A 20,463-nucleotide genomic window follows, 5' to 3' on the forward strand; every position below is an offset into this window, starting at 1 on the left:
GGTTGAACAGGAATACTATTCAGCCGGCTATACCTTCTAGAAAACCTACCTTCGGCTATAAATACTCCAATACCTTGGAATGGTAAGATCATCTGCTATCCAGTTATCTAGCAATCTCTTAATATACACTTATATTCAGAGCAACCTAGTCTGATTCTCACGCCGGAGGGTGGTCACAAGGAGGAACCCCCCCCCCCCCCCCCTTCTCAGTGACGAGCTTACGGTGTTTGTTTTGCAGGTCTCCTGAAGAACAGCCTTCTCAGCTAGACCTCATTCGTGGGAAACATTACTTAACCCCCAGATTATCTATAATCTGTACCGGGTCACTTAGTGTTTCTTCAGGGCCCAAGAGACATGGTGTGGTGTTCTCAGCAATCCCCCCCCCCCCCAAGTCCACTCCCCGCACCCTTAGTATTGTGTGAAGTACGTTTCAAGCGTGGCATTCGTAAACAAAGTTACAAAATGTACTCAATGTTAAAAGATTGTACTCAAAATCATGGTTTATAATAAATACATTTAAAGAAAAACTATATTGCAATGTATGCTTCAAAACAACGGTTTAATGAGGTTAAGTGGGTTACGAAATTTGTGAACCTTCTTCCAAAACATCATGTGGTTCGAGCAGGGGTGCGGTTGTGGTTCAAGCGTGGAATACATCTTCGTAGTTTTCTTTGGCCTTTCCCCAAACGACCCCATAAAATCCTATTGTGATTATGCAGCCCCCCAAAACACTGCACCACACGAAGACAATACAATAAATTCAGCACGTTACACAAACCCCATTCTATTTGTGAAATAATTTTATAAGTCAAGTTCAATATATATATTTTTTTTATATTAATAGTTATGATTGGTAGAATATAAAAATATTCTATTGTATTATTTGGCGAATATTTAACAATTCTCACGTGGGTACAACTCCCAATTTCCAATCTTGACAGTTGACCCATTGATTTATTTTTATTATATATGTTCATCAAATTTATATATAACTTAAAAAAAAGCCCGGTGATCGTTTTAAAAGAGAGAATTGAACTTAGGGGGTCTTTGGCTTAGCTTTTATTTTTAAGCTTATGCTTATATATAAAATTAGCTTATGGCTTTTTTCTATTATTTGATAAGTTCTTTTAAAGTGTTTGAATTAGCTTATATTCTACAAGTTAATTATGTGTCTTAATAAGTTGTTAAATCCAACATTCTTTAATTTGTTAGAGTAATAATTACTAATCCACCATCATTTGAGAACAAATGAGTAATTTAGACCCTTAAACAAATAAGCTTTTATCAAATAAGCTAAAAAACCATCTTCAAATAAGCTTTTTCAAATGAACTTACATAAGCTTAAAAAGCTACGCCAAACACCAAGTTAAGCTTATTTTGTAAAAAAACTATAAGCTTGGTTAAAAAAGCTAGGCCAAACACCCCTTTATTGATCTCATCTTTTCTGAGGTTAGCCGAAATAGTCTCACTTTTGAAAAAAATTAGCCGAAATAGTCTCACTTCTGAAAAAATTATTGTCATTAGCCCCATCTTTCAAACTATTTGTTTTTATTTGACATCCACTAAAAAAACGTAACTCCATTAAATTTTTTTGAATTTCAAACAGATCTTTTAGGTTTTTGATTTGAATGACGATAAAAGTCAATTGTTGTAAAACTTACCCCAAAGGGCCCAAACGACGAAACGATGCTTCAATTTGTATATATAAACTTTCAATTAACAAAAATAAAGCATTTGGAGCACCGTTTAGAGATAAGTTTTACATCAGTCGACTTGTATCTTCCTTTCGACTTGTATCCTCCTTTCGATTTTAAGCTCAAACAGGGTTTCATTGAAGCGTGAAAGGTGGGACCATTGACAACAATTTTCTAAGATAAGATTATTACCGACCAATTACAAAAATGTGTGATTAATAAAATCCAATTTTCCTTTTAAAAATGCATTGAAAAAAGATATTCAGTTATGTTTCAAACATTTACAAAAGAGTTGTAAATTTGCATTAGTGAATGAAAGTAAGATGAAGATGAATAACCTTCCAAGATGCAGTGAATCACCAAGAATTAAGATACCCATAATCACCGCTATAATAATTGTTAACGGCTTGAACATGGCAACATACACTGGACCCTTCAATCTCAACACCCAAATTTGTAACACAACATTAAAGAATCCCGAAGAGAACCCCTGCACATAGGTTACAAGTACACTAAATATTCTTAGACCTTTATTTTTTTTCCTTTTTTTTCCATGAAGATTACATCTTACCATGTTAAGTATAGTGACCAAAACAACATCAAGCCTTAGTTTCCAAGCTTCTACATCTCTTGCCATGATTAACGCTCCAAGTCCAGCTACAAACAGTCCGCTTATGCCGAACACAAACACTACTATGAGGTACACTGAGTGCTCCACCAAAATCTTTGCCTGCAAAGGTTATAACAATGCTCATCTTTTCTGAAAACATATACAATATTCATTGTTTTGAACCGTTATATATGGTGCAAGTGAGCAAGTCTACTAAGTACCTGAGCAACCAGGGTGAATGAAAGTAGAAAGTATTGACCTGCAAGTAAAATCCCTCCAATAATCCAATCCATATTCACTGAGGCCGTCGATAAAAGTGATGGACCAGTATTATAAATTGTTGCTATAATCGCTCCTGATATCGATAATACTGTTCCTATAATTTTCGCCTGACTCGTATAGCTTCGCAAATGAACCTTCTCCATCCTAACAAATGCAAATAATATGATGTTCCTCAAGCTTGCTAAATTCTTTTATCAAATATCGTCATTTTCTTATAGTTTGACTCATTAGTAATTTCAATGACTGTTCAGTGATTCTAAATTGCAAATTTGAGCCAAATACGTCTACACCAATTAGCAGTTGGTTGAATAAGAACAATGATTGAGAAGATAACCTGAAAAAGAATGCAAGCACGAAGGTAAAAGCAGGTGATAGGTTACTCATGATCGATGATAAAGTTGGAGAACCATACTTGAGACCAATATATCCGAGTACTTGTGATAAGTACCTGTCATGTGAAATTAAATACATATTTTTTAAGAAAAAAATTATAAAAACATATGTATACACTAGTCAATCCGTGATCCCACTAGGTTAACGCGAATACACGACCCATTTAGCTACCCGAATCCAAACCAGTTTAGACCCGCAAGACTCACCTTAAACAGGGACATCTGCGCAGAGACCAACTGGATCCGCAGGACCAACCATGCTCAGAGAAGTGACGTCCTTACGCGCAGTATGCAAGCTGGTCCCGCAGGAAATGCCTCCCATGGTGAAGGACTCCGCCTGTTCCCGCAGCCTCGGATACAAGCCATGAGGGAAGGCCACCCGCGCAGCATGGCTACACGCACTAGGTACTTAGCTCTCGATCATTCAGTGTCACCTGAAGGAATGAGCAAAGCCGGGAGCAATCCCGCACAGAGGCGGGAGGGGGAATACTCCCGCCCAAATAAGCCAGTCTATACTGAAGGACCTTTCACTGTACCTGACGAGGTATGGGCGAAAGATCTGATCAGGGATACGACAGCTCACTGATACAGTATGGCGAGCAGCATGCTCCTGTACTGTATCACTATTAAGCCGCTGCCTACTCACCAACTACTGTCATACCACGTGCGTAGCCGGCAGTTGGTGGAAAGGGAATAGTATACAGCAGGCCTGGTCGCTATCAGCCGCTGCCTACCCACCAACTATCAGCAGGGCACGTGCGTAGGCTACTGTTGATGAACAGGAACACTGTTGCAGCCGGCCATACCTCCTTGGAAACCTACCTTCGGCTATAAATACCCCAAATGGTATGATCATCTGGACACAACATATCTTACTACATTATCATATTATACCTGATATCTGCTCTAGCAATCTCTTAATATACTTTTATATTTAAAGAGCAATCTAGTCTGATTCTCACGCCGGAGGGTGGTCACAAGGAGGAACCCCCCCTTCTCAGTGACGAGCTCACGGTGTCTGTTTTGCAGGATTATCAGAAGAACCATCTTCCAAGGGTCTAACCCCTCGTGGGAAACAGCTATCCAACCCCCAGGTTACCAGTAATCTGTCTGGGGTCCGGTTAGTGTTTCTTCATTGGCGCCATCCGTGCATAAAACTAGAACTTTATTTTTCTCAGTTTTTTCAAACTTCTACAAAGATGGTTAGAGAAATTCCGGTAACCATAACCCCTGCTACTAGGGGGAATACCGGCAACACAGTTTTTACGAACACTACCCCGGCTACCGAAGCCGGGGCAAGCGAAGTAAATTTTACGAACACTACCCCACTTACCAAAGCTGGGGCAAGTGCAGTAAATGAGCGCCTACTGGGATCCACTGATACCCAGGTTGAGAAACGAAGACTCCCCCGCCAGACTCTCGATGAAGTTAAGGCATGGGCGGAGGCACGACAAAAGGAATTCCAGGCTGAGTTGGACGAACGCTTGCGTTCCGTGCAACAGGCCGACGAATTCGAATACTGGGAGGATGAATCGGAGGAATCCGACTCCGACGCGAACCCTCGCCATAGGGCAAAAGGGAAGCATAAGGAAACGGGATCCCAACCGAAAAGGCATTTTGGACAAGCCTTCAAACCAAAAAGCACAGGTGGAAGTCCACGAGACTTCTCTAAAACGTTCAGACCAAACGTTGCAAATGCAGGAACGTCCAAATTTGCGAGGGACATTGCTGAAGCAATCGCCCCAAAGAGTGCCAAACAAATGCCCAACATAGGCACATATGACGGTATATCTGATCCAGACGATCATTTGAACAGGTTCATAGCAGGGGCAACCGTCAGCAATTGGACGGAACCCACGTGGTGTTACATGTTCCAAATGACGCTGGTTGGGGCTGCTAGAGCATGGTTCGATCGTCTACCGGTCAACCACATCTACGACTGGGCAGACTTCCAACAAAAGTTTAGCCAACACTTCAGCCAGCAACGGAAGTATACCGAGGAGCAATGGACAATCCTCAAATGCATACGAGAGGAAGACGAATCTCTGCCAAACTTCATCACTCGCTTCAACTCAAAGAAGCTAAGTTTGGGCAATATCAGTGAAGATCTTGTTCGCGCTGCCTTCATCCAGGGCGCACATGACCCAGAGCTCATCCGCACCCTAACGGGTAAAGATGGCATGCCATCCACATGGGATGGCATCATGACAGCAGCAAAACGCTATGCGGAAACAGAGAAGCAACTGGGTAGAGATCTCCCACAGAGCACAAACCTCTACACCCAGAGGACGAGAGAAGACAACGTCCTCACCGCCCGATTAAATAAAAAACGAAAGCTAGGCATCTGGCAGTCAAGGGTAAACTTTGACACCTCATCCGGCTTGCAAAATCGGTTGGGCGGAAGGGATAATGTACAGTCGCACCGGAACTCCAGATGGACGCCACTCACCAAAAGCGTCACTGAGATATTCGCCACTGAAGGGCTCCCATGGCCAAAACCGCCAATAATCCGACATCGTCACGATGCAGATCGGAGCAAATACTGTGACTTTCACAAGACAAAGGGCCACAACACTGAAGAATGCATAGATGTAAAAGATATGGTCGAAGCATTTGTCAGAGATGGGACGCTCGCGCACCTCGTGGCGTAATAAAGGCTGAGCAGGCGGGTGCGTATAGAACCCCAGCTGGGAAAAACACGAATCAATTCCAGCTTCAAAATCGAGACTACATGCTGCGTAAAGAACGAGATCCCGAACCAGGTGCGTATCGGCTCGATGGCACTCCCATCCCGACAAGGAAGGGAGCTCATTTACACAGTTTGCATGTAAATCAATTCCAATTTGTAAAGAAAAGGCCAAGAGCCACTTCTAATGGAAATGATTCTCTTAAGAATATCGAAGCTGATGATTTTACATTTAATACTTTTCTGGACACTAATATGCCGGTTTTCACCGCATAATTACGTGAAGTCATTGCATGGGAAGGCGGTCCTACCCGCCCGAACCCAATAACGTGACAAACCTTCACGCAGGTCAGTTGAAGGGGAAAAAAAAAAAAGTTCAGCACCCAAAAATGAAAGTGCCGGTCTATCCGCATGAATCATTAAGGAAACTGAATAATAACCTATCAATAACCGCGCGTCGAACGGTTAAAACTATCCAACACTGGTGACGGCATTCACATTACGTGAAGTCGTTGCGTGGGAAGGCGGTCTTACCCGCACGAACCCAATAACGTGGCAAACTTTCACGCAGGTCAGTTGAAGGAGTTCAATTATTCCATTAAATGAAAGTGCCGGTCTATCCGCATGAATCATGAAAGGAAAATGAACACTAACCTATCGACAACCGCGCGTCGAACGGTTCAAAACAAAATTCTTATAAAGGTAAGAAAAACCTACACGCAGGTCAGATAAGGGTAAAGTTTTGCCATCCTACTAAGTGCAAGTGACGGTTCTACCCGCACAATCACGAAAGAGGAAGCAAAACTTCACACCTATTATCAACCACGTTCAAAGGTTAACTTATCCTCAAAAGGTAAGAAAAACCTACACGCAGGTTAGATAAGGGTAAAGTTTTGCCATCCTACTAAGTGCAAGTGACGGTTCTACCCGCACAATCACGAAAGAGGAAGCAAAACTTCACACCTATTATCAACCACGTTCAAAGGTTAACTTATCCTCAAAAGGTAAGAAAAACCTACACGCAGGTCAGATAAGGGTAAAGTTTTGCCATCCTACTAAGTGCAAGTGACGGTTCTACCCGCACAATCACGAAAGAGGAAGCAAAACTTCACACCTATTATCAACCACGTTCAAAGGTTAACTTATCCTCAAAAAGTAAGAAAAACCAGCACGCAGGTTAGATAAAAGTTAAAGTTTAGCCATCCTACCAAGTGCAAGTGACGGTTCTACCCGCACAATCACGAAGGAGGAAGCGAAACTTTAACCCACTATCAACCACGTTCAAAGGTTCTTATTCTAAACACTTGGAAAATTGCTAATTTAAACTAAGTATGCAAGTCATAAGTTTATAAAGCAAGGAACCCAAAGAAGGAAATAACAATCTTATACGCAAAAAGATTAATATTTCAAGAATATATTACAAGAATGGCCGGGTAACTACCCGCCTAAAAGAAAAAATAAAAAACTATACAAGTCTTAGCAATGGGAAGGGATCTTCAGGATCAAGCCTCAGGGCCGCTACCACTTGGACCCGCTCCGTCAGAACGGGGTGGTTCGAGGGACGCTTTGAGGACGGCTAACCCATCATCAGCAGCAGCTACTTCATCCACCTTCTCCACCACTGGATGCGGGAAGGCGGCGTATTGGCTCAATGCTTGGTCATAAATGGCTTCAGTATCCACATTGAACAAAGGGAAGTTGGAAGGCGGGACGCCTTTCTCAACAAACCCTAGACCAAGCATGAAGCCGGCCTTTTCCCCATCATTATGAGAAGCGTTGAGGGCTGCGGTCATAGCATCATCGTAAGAGGTCTCTGAAAAGACCCGACGCACAACCTACAAAGAAAACACAAGTATTAGAACCTTTTCTTACAAAAGAAATGCGTAAAGATAAATCTAAACATATCTGAGGCAACGCTTCTCGAAGAAGCCATCGGAGGGCAGCTTGAGCTTCGGTATGGGCGCGTTCGGCTTCGCTCTTGTTAAGGTTGGCAAGTAAAACTTCCTTAGCGGCAGCCTCTTCGACGCCCTTAAGCTTCCGCTGGGTCTGGTCAAGCACCCCCCTTTGGTCCAGGATTTCCTGGAGTTTCTTGGCATCTTCCATTGCCAAGGCATCATGAGCGCGTTGGAGAGCCTCTAATTTGGCCTTGAGCTCCTCATTCTCCACACGCAAAGGCTCAGCAACGGCTTCAGCCTTGGCAGCCCTCTCGGTTGCGTTTCGCGCAGTCTCCCTGGCCAACCGAAGCTGTTCATTCACAGCTTGGGCAGCCTTGGAGCGGGCCTCGAGTCGCGCCTGAACTTCAACCTCGAGGGCCTTGAAGGCCTTCTCCTTGTCGGCGGCAGCTGCCGCCAGCTGTTGGTTCTCCTCCCGAAGAGCACGCGCCTCAGATATGTCCTTGGCGTGAGCTGCTTTCAACTTGTCGTTTTCACGACAAAGCAGCTCGACGCGCGGCTGCATCCGGGCCTGGAGAACCCGAAGCTCATTAGTTAGCCTACCCTCCTGGTAGCTAACCATGGCTTCCCCCAACGCGCCCGGAGGAGCAGCGTGGCGAACCCAGTCCACGCACTCCACGGGTGTGCGAAGGGTTGTTCCTCGGCGTATGTTCCATCGAGGAACATACACTTCATTGGAATCCGACACTGCAAAAGAAACAAAAGCAGTAAGGAAAAGATGATGAAAAACATAAGGGAAAAAGAAAGGAACCCTACGCACCTGTAGGGTCAATGACAGGCCGATAGCCGCCAAACCCATCACCTGAACCTAAAGGAAATCCATCCAACAGGTCAGGCAGACGGGAAGGTGGCAAAGATCGGCGTGAAGCCCTGCGCGTACCTGATGGTCCGGCCATTGGTGCCGGTGGCGCGGGCATGGTGGCAGCCGCCGTGGTCGCCGTCGTTGTCTCCGCCGCGGTCGCCGCCTCCTTAAAAGCAGCAGTAACCGCCGGTTCCGTGAAGGATGCTGTAAAAATCGCACTCACGGCCGGCGGTGGCGTCATCTCGGCCGGAACAGTTGGCTCGACGGAACGACCAACTGGACCAGCGGATGCAGGCGCAGGCGACTGGGTCGACGCCTCAGGAAGGCTGACCGAGCCTACCATCATTGGCGAGGAAGTACTCCCCTGCGTTTCACCCAGGATTGCGTCAACATCCACGCCTGCACAAAGAAGAAAGTGGTAAAAGAAAATTATTGACAAATCTACAAAGGCATTATGATTATACTTACGGGTTTTCTTGACCCTGAACGTACGGACGGGCGGGGAGGAACCCGATGGAGCCGGCCTCTTGGTACCGGTCACCGTCGTCTTCGTTGGTTCTCCGGAGGTAACGGTCGTAGCCTCCGGAGCAGTGGTCTTCTCACCACCGGGCTTCCCCGCCACCTCTTCACTATCTGACTCCGTGTCAGATAGAACCACTGGATCAGCTGTGGCCTTCTCCTTCCCCTTCACGCCGGCAGCAGTCTTTTTCTTCCGCACCAACGGAGGACCTTCTGCGGATTCCTCAGAAGAAGAAATGTCAAGAACTCCAGCAGCAGGCACAGCATTGAGGGGTTCAGGGTAGAAGATAGGCTTACCAGGCCGTCGGTGGCTCAGGATCTCTTGGCCCGGCGGGTAAACCTCCACGAACCGACACGCAGTTTGCTCTAGGATGGGCAACTCGTTCTCGTCCAGAGCACGAGTACCCATCCGTGCGGGACCATCTTCCTCCCGCGGATTCAGGAGCGACTGTAGGTCGTTCCCCTCTGAAATAAACAGGAAAGTTAGAAAAAAGTCAAAATCAACAAAAAGAAACAAGACATACCATAAGGGACAGAGTTCGAACCATATTCAAGGACAATCGGAACCTTCTGCGCATTCGCCGCCTTCCACACTCGGCTCATCCCCAGCATTACCATCGCTGACTCCGGAAAACGGAAAACCGGGGATTGGACCCGGGATATCTTCGAGAACCATTCCGCCTCCTCGTAGTTGGGGGCGTGAAGGCTCTGAAGTGCCTGGCCGTTCTTGAACTTCATGGCAATGGGGATGGCGTGAGCGGATATGAAGAAGAACTCTCTTCTCCACGAGCGAAGACTCCGCTCGGTGGTACAAATCTTTAAACCCTTAATCCGGGTTGTAAGACTGTACCACCCCTGGATGCACCTCCAAGTGTAGAAGGTCATCAGGCGGTCCACATGGGGCTCGATGCCCAGAATCCGGCACACCCACTCAAAATGACGAATCTTGGCGATCGCCATGGGGTGCAGCTCGGTCAAATGAACGCTGTGCCTCTCAAGGACACGGTACACAAACTTTGTCAACGGGAACCTAAGGTTCCTGTAGACAAAGAATGCAGCATAAACCCCGATCTTGCCACTAGGGGCATCGTACACAGTATGGTGGGGTTCAGGAAACTCAGGCTCGAGAGACTCGAGCATGAACTTCCTGACGATATACTGGTACAGATCGACAGGAAGAGAACACTGGCACTCGCCAGCAGTCTTCTGATCGTCGGCATCATGAGAAGACATTTTTGCAGAAAGAGAAGTGATTTCGGGAAAATGCTTGCCTGAAAAAGGGGAGTATTTGCCGGAAATCACTAAGAAGAAGAAGAAGAAAGGTGAAAGTGTGAATTACAAATAACCCTCTTCCCCTTTATATAGTAATCGCAATTAATGCGGTGAATTTAATGCGGAGGAGAGAGAAATCAAAGGTGCAATGAAACTATGACACGTGGCAAAAAGCAGGCTGGCAACAGCTGTTGAAAGGACGTGTGCCAGTAATTTCGCGGCCACGCGCCCGAAAAATCACGCCCACGCGCCTGAAAAAGCGACTGGAATGACCATGTTCTGTCACGTCACCATAACTTCCTGCACGTCCTGACACAGTCAGAAGAAACCGTCGCACGACGTTTCAGAGGTTTGGACTGTTCTTATCTTTCCACCAACTCTTCGAATTTCAAAATTCAAAATTTAAAAAATATTAAAAAGTAAGCGGGAAAATACCCCTTACCCCTTGGCAAACAAGTAACCGTTAGACGGATGCGGGTACAGTGTAAAGGCAAAACCCTTCACATACCTAGCACCCGCAGGGAATTGAAGCCAAGTAAACCTTGGCAAACAAGTAACCGTTAGACGGATGCGGGTACAGTGTAAAGGCAAAACCCTTCACATACCTAGCACCCGCAGGGAATTGAAGCCAAGTAAACCTTGGCAAACAAGTAACCGTTAGACGGATGCGGGTACAGTGTAAAGGCAAAACCCTTCACGTACCTAGCACCCGCAGGGAATTGAAGCCAAGTAAACCTTGGCGAACAAGTAACCGTTAGACGGATGCGGGTACAGTGTAAAGGCAAAACCCTTCACGTACCTAGCACCCGCAGGGATTGAAGCCAAATATTCCTCGGCAACCAAGTAACTATAAGACAGGCGCGGATACAGTGTAAAGGCAAAACCCTTCACGTACCTAGCACCTGCAGGGAATTGACGCTAGGAATACCTTGGAAGTAAAGTAACCGTAAGACGAGCGCTGGTACAGTGTTAAGGCAAAACCCTTCACATACCTAGCGCTCCGCTGGGAATTGAAACCAGGATCTTCTGGGCAATGCTTGCGGAAACGGAAATAACATCCCCGCATAGCGGGAACGTTGAGAACTACGTTGTTTGAAGCGCCAGGATGGAATTGGTGGTTTTAACATAATTGATCACTATGTTCAAAACTACCAAAACCTCATGGAGAATCCACACAACTGGGACTCAATGCTCCTGACTTGCGAGGAGGTTACAGACCTACCCGCATCATACCCAAAGACCAAGCAGGAAACTCGGGCATTTCTGCAAGTGACAAGGACTTCCCATGGAAAACCTTACAAAACCCTTTTCAAAACCCTTTGCTTAAGTCCAAAAGTTCACCTCACTTTATTAAACACGCATGAGAAGAACATTGGACTGGGGGGACTTGAAGAGGTAGGTCCCAGCAGAGCCCAGTTGGACCCGCAAGACTCACCTTAAACAGGGACATCTGCGCAGAGACCAACTGGATCCGCAGGACCAACCATGCTCAGAGAAGTGACGTCCTTACGCGCAGTATGCAAGCTGGTCCCGCAGGAAATGCCTCCCATGGTGAAGGACTCCGCCTGTTCCCGCAGCCTCGGATACAAGCCATGAGGGAAGGCCACCCGCGCAGCATGGCTACACGCACTAGGTACTTAGCTCTCGATCATTCAGTGTCACCTGAAGGAATGAGCAAAGCCGGGAGCAATCCCGCACAGAGGCGGGAGGGGGAATACTCCCGCCCAAATAAGCCAGTCTATACTGAAGGACCTTTCACTGTACCTGACGAGGTATGGGCGAAAGATCTGATCAGGGATACGACAGCTCACTGATACAGTATGGCGAGCAGCGTGCTCCTGTACTGTATCACTATTAAGCCGCTGCCTACTCACCAACTACTGTCATACCACGTGCGTAGCCGGCAGTTGGTGGAAAGGGAATAGTATACAGCAGGCCTGGTCGCTATCAGCCGCTGCCTACCCACCAACTACCAGCAGGGCACGTGCGTAGGCTACTGTTGATGAACAGGAACACTGTTGCAGCCGGCCATACCTCCTTGGAAACCTACCTTCGGCTATAAATACCCCAAATGGTATGATCATCTGGACACAACATATCTTACTACATTATCATATTATACCTGATATCTGCTCTAGCAATCTCTTAATATACTTTTATATTTAAAGAGCAATCTAGTCTGATTCTCACGCCGGAGGGTGGTCACAAGGAGGAACCCCCCCCCCCCTTCTCAGTGACGAGCTCACGGTGTCTGTTTTGCAGGATTATCAGAAGAACCATCTTCCAAGGGTCTAACCCCTCGTGGGAAACAGCTATCCAACCCCCAGGTTACCAGTAATCTGTCTGGGGTCCGGTTAGTGTTTCTTCAACGACCCATTTAGCTACCCGAATCCAAACCAGTTTAGACTAAACCAAACTCACGAATTTCATGTTAGATTAATTTTGTGTTTCCGTGCCTAGCTAGGATAAGCATGAGCGGGTTCAGTTCAGCTATTGGCTAAAACTAAATGTATATCGAGTTTTTGTATTTTGATTTTTATAATTGATTAGTTTTGGTTTGATTAATTTGATTGTTAATAAAAGTAATATATGGTAATTAACAATTCCAATCATATCACGAGTAGTAAAAGTCTACTTCAAATTTATAGGGAAAAAACGAAAGTAGAACATAATTTATTAACATATCTCGTATAAAATATTTAAAAACTTGGTCAATTTCGATTATCTTTTGATTAGTTACTCACATTTAGAGATGCACTTCATTGGTGTCCCCATTAATGAGGTCTTTATCAACCCCAATTGGCACAACTTATTAATAACTAAATAAATAAATACACAAATATTCAATCCATCCCACGCGGATGCAAATTCATAAAACATGATCATTGGGGATAAAAATGAATACAAGACACTAAATTATGTAAAACATGCGAAAATGTCTTATCACCCACCAAATTAATCCTTTTATGGCATTCAATAGTTATTTGAAAAAAAAAAGAATATACTAACATAATTGTTGGCCCAGACGGATCAAACAATCGAATCAAACGAACTTATCAAACAAACACGCGATATTGAGGTGACAACCCTCGACTCTTTTCATATATCAAACGAACATGCCAAACGAACTTCACGAACTTATCAAACGTACATGGAGATAAGACTCTTTAACTCTCTCTTAACTCTCTCTCAACTCTCACCAAAACAACTAATAATCTAGACCCTATTTATAGACTTATTAAACTTGCTCTACAAGACATACCTTTCCTAAACCTACTACAATTCAAATAACTAAATTATAACTTAACAAAATAAACCTTTAACTTTATTAATATTCAAGATTAATCCTTCATTCACCCCCTTAATCTTGAATTGTTCATCTCCTTTGTACCACCAAGGTCTTGAATTCCCAATAACGACCTCAACTCTTAAATTGTAATCATTGGTTCATCTTTACTCTTTCTTTTCAGTTGTTTGTAACAGACCTGTTTAACAAGTTCTTCACATTCATCATTCAAACCATCCACATTGACCTCACATACCACTCCATTCTTCACATTCTTCTTTTTCACTTTTCTTTTCATTCTTTGCTCATCAAAACTTGCAGATGGGCTATTCATTTCTTCTTTATCGGACCCTACTAGGCCTTCCATTCTGACAATTCTTCTCAACCTTTCATTCGGTTCTGACTTTTCATCAATAAATGCTCGATTGTTGACTTTCACATACACTTCTAAATTTGCAGACTTCTTAGCTGCATCATTCCTTTCATTCAGTATCGTATCATTTCTCTTATCATCATCAGTAGCAGATTTCTTGCTTCCTTTATGCTCACTTATCTTATCAATTTTCTCATCTTCAAGGTTGTTTGAGGCAGAAAAACATACCTGAAGATTCACCGTCTTCTCTTCTTTTTCCGAAGAAATTCTTTCTTTTTCTTCATTCAACCTTTCTTTTTCTTCACTTCTCAAAATAGCTTGCAAAGCTTCTTCATTCTCTGCAGCTTCCCGAGCTTCATTATTACGTGCTTGTTCTTCTTGAACAATAGCATCCAATCTTTCCTTCTCAAAGATCTTATCCAATCTTTCTTTCTCAGCGGCTTCTTGAGCTGCTTTTCCATTTTCTTCTTTTCGTACATAATCAATTCCAAGAAATTGAATCTTCAAAACACGCCATGCTTCCATAGCATTCATGAACATGCCAACTTGTACTAAGATGTCTTCCGGTAGAGTTTGACATATGAACCCTAACGCTATATACATCTTCCGTTCATCTACAGCTACGCTGACTGTAGGTTCAATAACTTCCCAAAAACCATATTCTTTCAAGAATTCCTCCATCTTGGTCGACCATAATTTGTAGTTCGATTTCGTCAATACTGAAAGTCCTCCACTCACCATAGTGTCTTTCATATCTTTACTTTCTTCTCTGGTTTGCTCTTTCAGTTGGAATTGATTCCCGATCCCGAAACCAATCTCCAACACATAAGCAATCACTACAAACTTTTCTTTTCTTTAATTAATCAAGAAAAACATTCTTAATTACCCGAAACCAATCTTGCTAAACACAAACTTTCTTTTAAAACATAGATTAAAAAAAACCCCAAACACTTTCCTAAAAATTGGTTTCTTATCCCTTCAATAAATTCAGTTTCCACCAATTTTACCTTTTCGTAAGCTACTGCCCAACAAAAGCAAACCTTTTTTTTATTTACTAATATTCTCGAAAGCAACTGTCACACCCGGCCCTGAACGGCGGAAACAGCCGGGCGCGCGCGAGTGGGGATTGATAATTAAGCACGGGTCATTGCAAACATTCAAAGTAAGATTTTCATTGCGCATGAAATGTTTAATACAAATACATTACATTGTTTAAAAATAACATAAAAACATCCAAGTATAAAAACTGTTGAAGATTTCCACGCCATATCCCCTTGCGCGGCGGGAACAACCGCGCGCATCGAAGGGATAGAACTAAAATCTTCCAAAAAGCTAGTTTTAGATGTTCAGCGTGAGGTGCTCTAAGTGTGACTCCATGCGCTACCTAGTTATCTCCTGAAAGACACGTAAAACATTTGAATCAGTATAAACTGAGTGAGTTCACAAGTTTTAGTAACTTGATAAATCGTATTGCATCATAGTCTTGATAAAAAATCATTCTGAAACATAATTCTGATAAAATCGTTCCGCGGGCTACGCGCGAACATTTCTGGGAATCGTGCTCGTCTGTGTAAGTGGCGCTGCCACTACGAGCGAAATAAGTAATACCGTCCCGCGGGTTACGCGCGGACACTTCTGAAAAACCGCGCTCGTCTGTGTAAGTGGCGCTGCCACTACGAGCGAATAATACCGTCCCGCGGGTTACGCGCGGACGTTGTGCCGGAAAACAAGGCGCTCGTCTGCGTAAGAGGAGCGACCTCTACGAGCGGGCTCAATCCCATAGTACTGCCCCGTGACATGCTAGGCACTCGTCTGTGTAAGAGGTGCGACCCCTACGAGTGGGTGGATCAAACCAGCAGTCCCTACCCTTAGAGTTCCAATGGTAAAGTGATCACTTACTCGTATCGCACTCTTATCGAAAACCATAGATAACCGTTTGCATTGCTCGTAAATATACCATAATGAAACATTATTTAAACACATAATTGCTTGCATTGCTTGTAAGAGTATCATGATAAGACATAATTTAAGTACGTGTCCCTCGCCCCGAAAACAGTTTAAAAATAGTGAAAACAGTGAAAATAGGGGCTGTGAGACTCACCTGTGGTTCTTGTTAAGGGATTAATCGAGATTCGGGTTTTCTTGGTGTTGGCCTCGGAATTGAAGGTCTAGAATACGATTAAATAACAAGAAGTATATATATTAAGATCAAGAAATAGGAGAATATAAGGGTTGGAAGGTAGATCTCAAGGTTATAATCTCGGCTTACCTAGTAACAGGATCGGAAATGAAAACAACGGATGCTTGGGAGATGATTAGTGCAAGTTTGCAGTTCTTAAGAGAGAAGTTTGAAGTGTGTTTGGGTGATAATTTGGGTTACATATTTATAGGCAAGATTTAGGGAACACAATCCCTTGCTTTAGGGGGGTTGTAATCTTTTCATATCTAGGTGTAATGATGATAAAGTATGGAAATTATTATTATTTATTTAAAAGTGGAGGAGTGGATAAAAGATTCTGATTTGATTTGGACAGGACATGCAGGTCTGTGGTTGGTGAGAGTAGGGTGGCTGACAGTTGACTTTTCATGTTACAGTGTGCTTTTTCAGGTGCTTTTGTCAGTTGTACAGTAAAAAGTGGAAATCTCTGAAACACGCAACTGTTTCCTTTTTGGGCGGGAATAATCCCCTTATATCTGGAGATTAGGCTAAGTGTTCTGCGCGTATAGCTTTGTGCGCATAGCTTTCTGCGTGAAGGACATTTCTTTGCTGCGGGTAGGTACGTAACCTTCTCGCAGTTAGGGACATTGAGTTTCATTTGTAGATTCTCCAGGTGGTCTTGGTATTTCAACATAGTGATCAGTTATGTTGAAGTCAATTCCATCTTGGAGCTTCAGACAAACTAACTCTCAATGTTCCCGCCATGCGGGGGGGTTAGTTCCCCTTCTGCACGCGCATAAACGATTTGGGATGCACCCGCCTTAGCATCATGCGGGACGATCAACCCATTAGACAACATAAAGTTAAGTTACATGAAAACATAAAACCAAAACACTCGCGCATGACGCATATAACATATGCCCACGCTGGTTCTTACATCGCGCGCTCGCGCAGGGCGCACATAACGTGCCTGCGCTGACTCTAAAATAGCGCGCTCGCGCAGGGCGCACATAACACATGCCCGCGCTGATTCTAATATAGCGCGCTCGCGCAGGGCGCACATAACACATGCCCGCGCTGATTCTAATATAGCGCGCTCGCGCAGGGCGCACATAATACATGCCCGCGCTGATTCTAATATAGCGCGCTCACGCAGGGCGCACATAACACATGCCCGCGCTGATTCTAATTTAGCGCGCATAATATTCACAATCACCTAATTATTAGGTCGATTACTTAGTTTGTAGGGTTGGGAAATTACCGGGTGTCACATTTTCCCCCTGTTAAGAGAATTTCGTCCCGAAATTTAGGAGACGTCGCGGGCAGAAGCCATGCTCTGAAAGAGGTGTGGGTATTTCTTGCGTATTTGATCTTCTCTTTCCCAAGTGAATTCAGGCCCACGCCTTGAGTTCCACTGAACCTTTACTAACTTGATTCTGCTTCTGCGTAACTTTTGTTCTTTCCAATCGGTTACTGCTATAGGTTCTTCTACGAAGTGCAGTTGTTTGTCGATGTGAATCTCGTCCAACGGCAAAATCAACGTTTCGTCAGATAAGCACTTTTTGAGGTTGGATACATGGAACGTATCATGAACTCCACTGAGTTCGGCGGGTAAACGGAGTTTATAAGCAACCGGACCGATCCTTTCCAGGATCTCAAATGGTCCAATGTAGCGCGGATTCAACTTTCCTCGCTTGCCGAAACGGGGGACTCCTTTCCATGGAGAGACTTTCAAAAGTACTCTATCCCCTACTTGAAACTCCAACGGTTTCCTTCGTACATCTGCGTAGCTCTTCTGTCTGTCGCGCGCTGTCTTAAGGCGATCCCGTATCTGAAAAATCTTGTCTGTTGTTTCTTGGATCAATTCTGGACCAGTCATTTGCTTGTCACCCACCTCAGCCCAGCACAGTGGGGATCTACACTTGCGCCCATACAAAGCTTCAAACGGCGCAGCCTTGAGGCTTGTGTGATAACTGTTGTTGTAAGAAAATTCAACCAATGGGAGATGAGTATCCCAGCTACCTCCGAAATCGATTGCGCACGCGCGCAGCATATCTTCCAATGTCTGGATTGTTCGCTCGCTTTGCCCATCCGTTTGGGGATGATAAGCCGTACTCATGTCAAGACGAGTACCTAAAGCCCCTTGTAACGATCTCCAAAACCTTGAGGTGAACCGACTATCTCTATCAGAAATGATGGATACTGGGACTCCATGTTTTGAAACTACTTCTCGAATATACAATCGGGTTAACTTTTCCATCTTATCGGTTTCCTTGATCGGCAGGAAGTGCGCTGACTTAGTTAGCCGATCTACAATAACCCAGATCGTGTCGTAACCCCCAGGTGTCCTTGGCAGTTTGGTGATGAAGTCCATAGAGATTTGTTCCCACTTCCACATGGGAATTTCTGGCTGCTGAAGTAACCCCGACGGCTTCTGGTATTCAGCCTTCACCTTCGAACACGTCAGGCACTTACTGACATACGTCGCGATGGCGCCTTTAAGATTGGGCCACCAATACAGCGCTTTAACATCTTGGTACATCTTGTCTGCGCCAGGATGTACGGAATACCGCGTCTTGTGAGCTTCGTTTAATACTTGTTCGCGCAATCCTCCCTTGAGAGGGACCCATATGCGGTTAGCGAAATATAGATTGCCGTTCTCTTTAAGTTCCAAACTCTTAATCATACCCCCAAGGGGTTCGTTTTTAACAAACTCTGGTTTCAAGGCTTCTTGCTGAGCGTCTCGGATGCGGGTAGAGAGATCTGCGCGAATGGTCAACCTTAGAGCCTTGACTCGTAGCGTTTTTATTCGCTCCTTCCTACTTAGCGCGTCTGCTACCACATTCGCCCTTCCAGGGTGGTACTTAATTTCACAATCATAATCATTCAACAACTCCACCCATCTTCGTTGCCTCATGTTTAAATCCTTTTGATCAAATATATGTTGAAGGCTCTTGTGATCCGTAAAGATTATACACTTCGTACCATAGAGGTAATGGCGCCAAATCTTTAGCGCGAAGACAACCGCTCCAAGTTCCAGATCATGCGTTGTGTAGTTCTTTTCATTGGTCTTGAGTTGGCGCGAGGCATACGCTATGACTTTGTCTCGCTGCATAAGGACACATCCGAGTCCCTGATGTGAAGCGTCGCAGTAAACGACGATGTCATCCGTCCCTTCGGGCAGAGACAAAATTGGCGCACTACATAACTTCTGTTTCAACATTTGAAACGCCGCTTCCTGATTTTCGCCCCAAACAAACTTCTTGTCTTTCTGAGTTAGCGCGGTCAGAGGTAGAGCTATCTTGGAGAAGTTCTCAATGAAGCATCGATAGTAGCCAGCTAGTCCTAGGAATTGCCTCACCTCAGTTGGGGTTTTTGGCGCTTCCCAGTTTTCGATGGCCTTGACTTTGGAAGGATCGACGTGTATTCCTTTCTTGTTTACAACGTGACCGAGAAAGTGAACTTCTCTAAGCCAAAACTCACACTTTGTTGGTACATGTGTGTCAGTAGTTCATAGTCTAGCATTTGTAATCGAGTCTGTAATGCAATTATGTTTTGATTATGTTTATATTTGTAACACGCGAAGTTGTCAACAAGTTCGCTCTGGCGAACTTGTTGAATCAGCGAAGTTATTGTCAACTTCGCCTATGGCGAAGTTGTCATGTTTATATATTGTTTCAGCCGAAACAGTTTGTGTTGGTCGTTTAGGGTTTCGTTTCAGTTGTTCACTTCGTGTGTTACGTGTCATTGTCTGTAATAGTGACCTCGGGTCACGTGTTTGTTATCAAATATAACGTGTTTGGTTTATTGCTTGTGTGTTCGATCTCTACATACTCTACACTCGTATCTACCTACGCAGGGATTCCGCACCTGCGTTGTTAGCGACATCCCGTGTACGATCCGTCCAGGAGCCTACAATTGGTATCAGAGCGATCGGCTCGATTGTGAGGTTCGGGATTTCACGCGGGTGTAGAAAACGTCTCGTTTGACCTATTCGCGGGACGTGTTTTTGTTGGGATTGTGTTTTGCTCGTGCTTGACAGTCATTTTCAAGCCATTGCATTGATCGGAAACTGCTGGATTGACGAAATCAGATCTGAACAGTTTCCTTGTTCATCGGGCGAAGTTACCGTTCTTCGGGCGAAGTTACCATTCTTCAGGCGAAGTTGCCGTCACTGGAATTAGGGTTTCGGCGAAGATATAAGGATTAGCGAAGTTAACCACAACTTCGCTTACCTCATAAGTTCGCCTTAGCGAAGTTATCCGCAACTTCGCTTTCCACCCAAGTTCGCTTACCTCCTAAGTTCGCTCATTCTAAGCGAAGTTATTTTTAACTTCGCCAAGTCAAGCGAATTTAAGACCCAGCGAAGTTCTCTTTTCAGCGAAGTTAACTTTCAAGCGAAGTTATTCTTAACTTCGCCTACTGAGCTGTTTTAAT

The 20,463-nt window shown here is 44.4% G+C and overlaps 1 protein-coding gene and 1 pseudogene across 2 annotated transcripts in view; both read right to left on the reverse strand.

The window, feature by feature from the left end:
- Window positions 1-433: 433 nt before the first annotated feature.
- LOC143552499 (WAT1-related protein At5g40240-like) overlaps window positions 434-20,463 on the reverse strand; it is a 37,352-nt pseudogene continuing 17,322 nt past the window's right edge. The window contains exons 3-7 of the transcript XR_013138668.1: window positions 2,921-3,034; window positions 2,526-2,730; window positions 2,266-2,424; window positions 2,033-2,184; window positions 434-731 (exon numbers count right to left, since the gene is read on the reverse strand). The product of XR_013138668.1 is annotated as a WAT1-related protein At5g40240-like (transcript). The remainder of the gene's footprint in view (window positions 732-2,032; window positions 2,185-2,265; window positions 2,425-2,525; window positions 2,731-2,920; window positions 3,035-20,463) is intronic.
- LOC143553791 (uncharacterized) lies at window positions 13,587-14,696 on the reverse strand. The gene is made up of 2 exons (XM_077043697.1): window positions 13,755-14,696; window positions 13,587-13,708 (listed from the first exon to the last, which is right to left on the reverse strand). The coding sequence occupies exons 1-2, from the start codon at window positions 14,619-14,621 to the stop codon at window positions 13,676-13,678; spliced, it is 900 nt and encodes a 299-aa protein (XP_076899812.1). The 5' UTR covers window positions 14,622-14,696; the 3' UTR covers window positions 13,587-13,675.

Source organism: Bidens hawaiensis, unplaced genomic scaffold, assembly GCF_021521415.1.
Source record: "Bidens hawaiensis isolate Kalapana, Puna unplaced genomic scaffold, B.hawaiensis_p1.1 tig00001032_1, whole genome shotgun sequence".
Classification (NCBI taxonomy): Eukaryota; Viridiplantae; Streptophyta; class Magnoliopsida; order Asterales; family Asteraceae; genus Bidens; species Bidens hawaiensis.

Bases quoted from the DNA above. Each gene is read 5' to 3' on its own strand.
- LOC143553791 (XM_077043697.1), bottom strand. From the start codon at position 14,621: ATGAAAGACACTATGGTGAGTGGAGGACTTTCAGTATTGACGAAATCG. The intron at 13,709-13,754 runs GTGGTATGTGAG...ATGAATGTGAAG, and splicing joins AGAAGAATGTGAAGAATGGA to AACTTGTTAAACAGGTCTGT.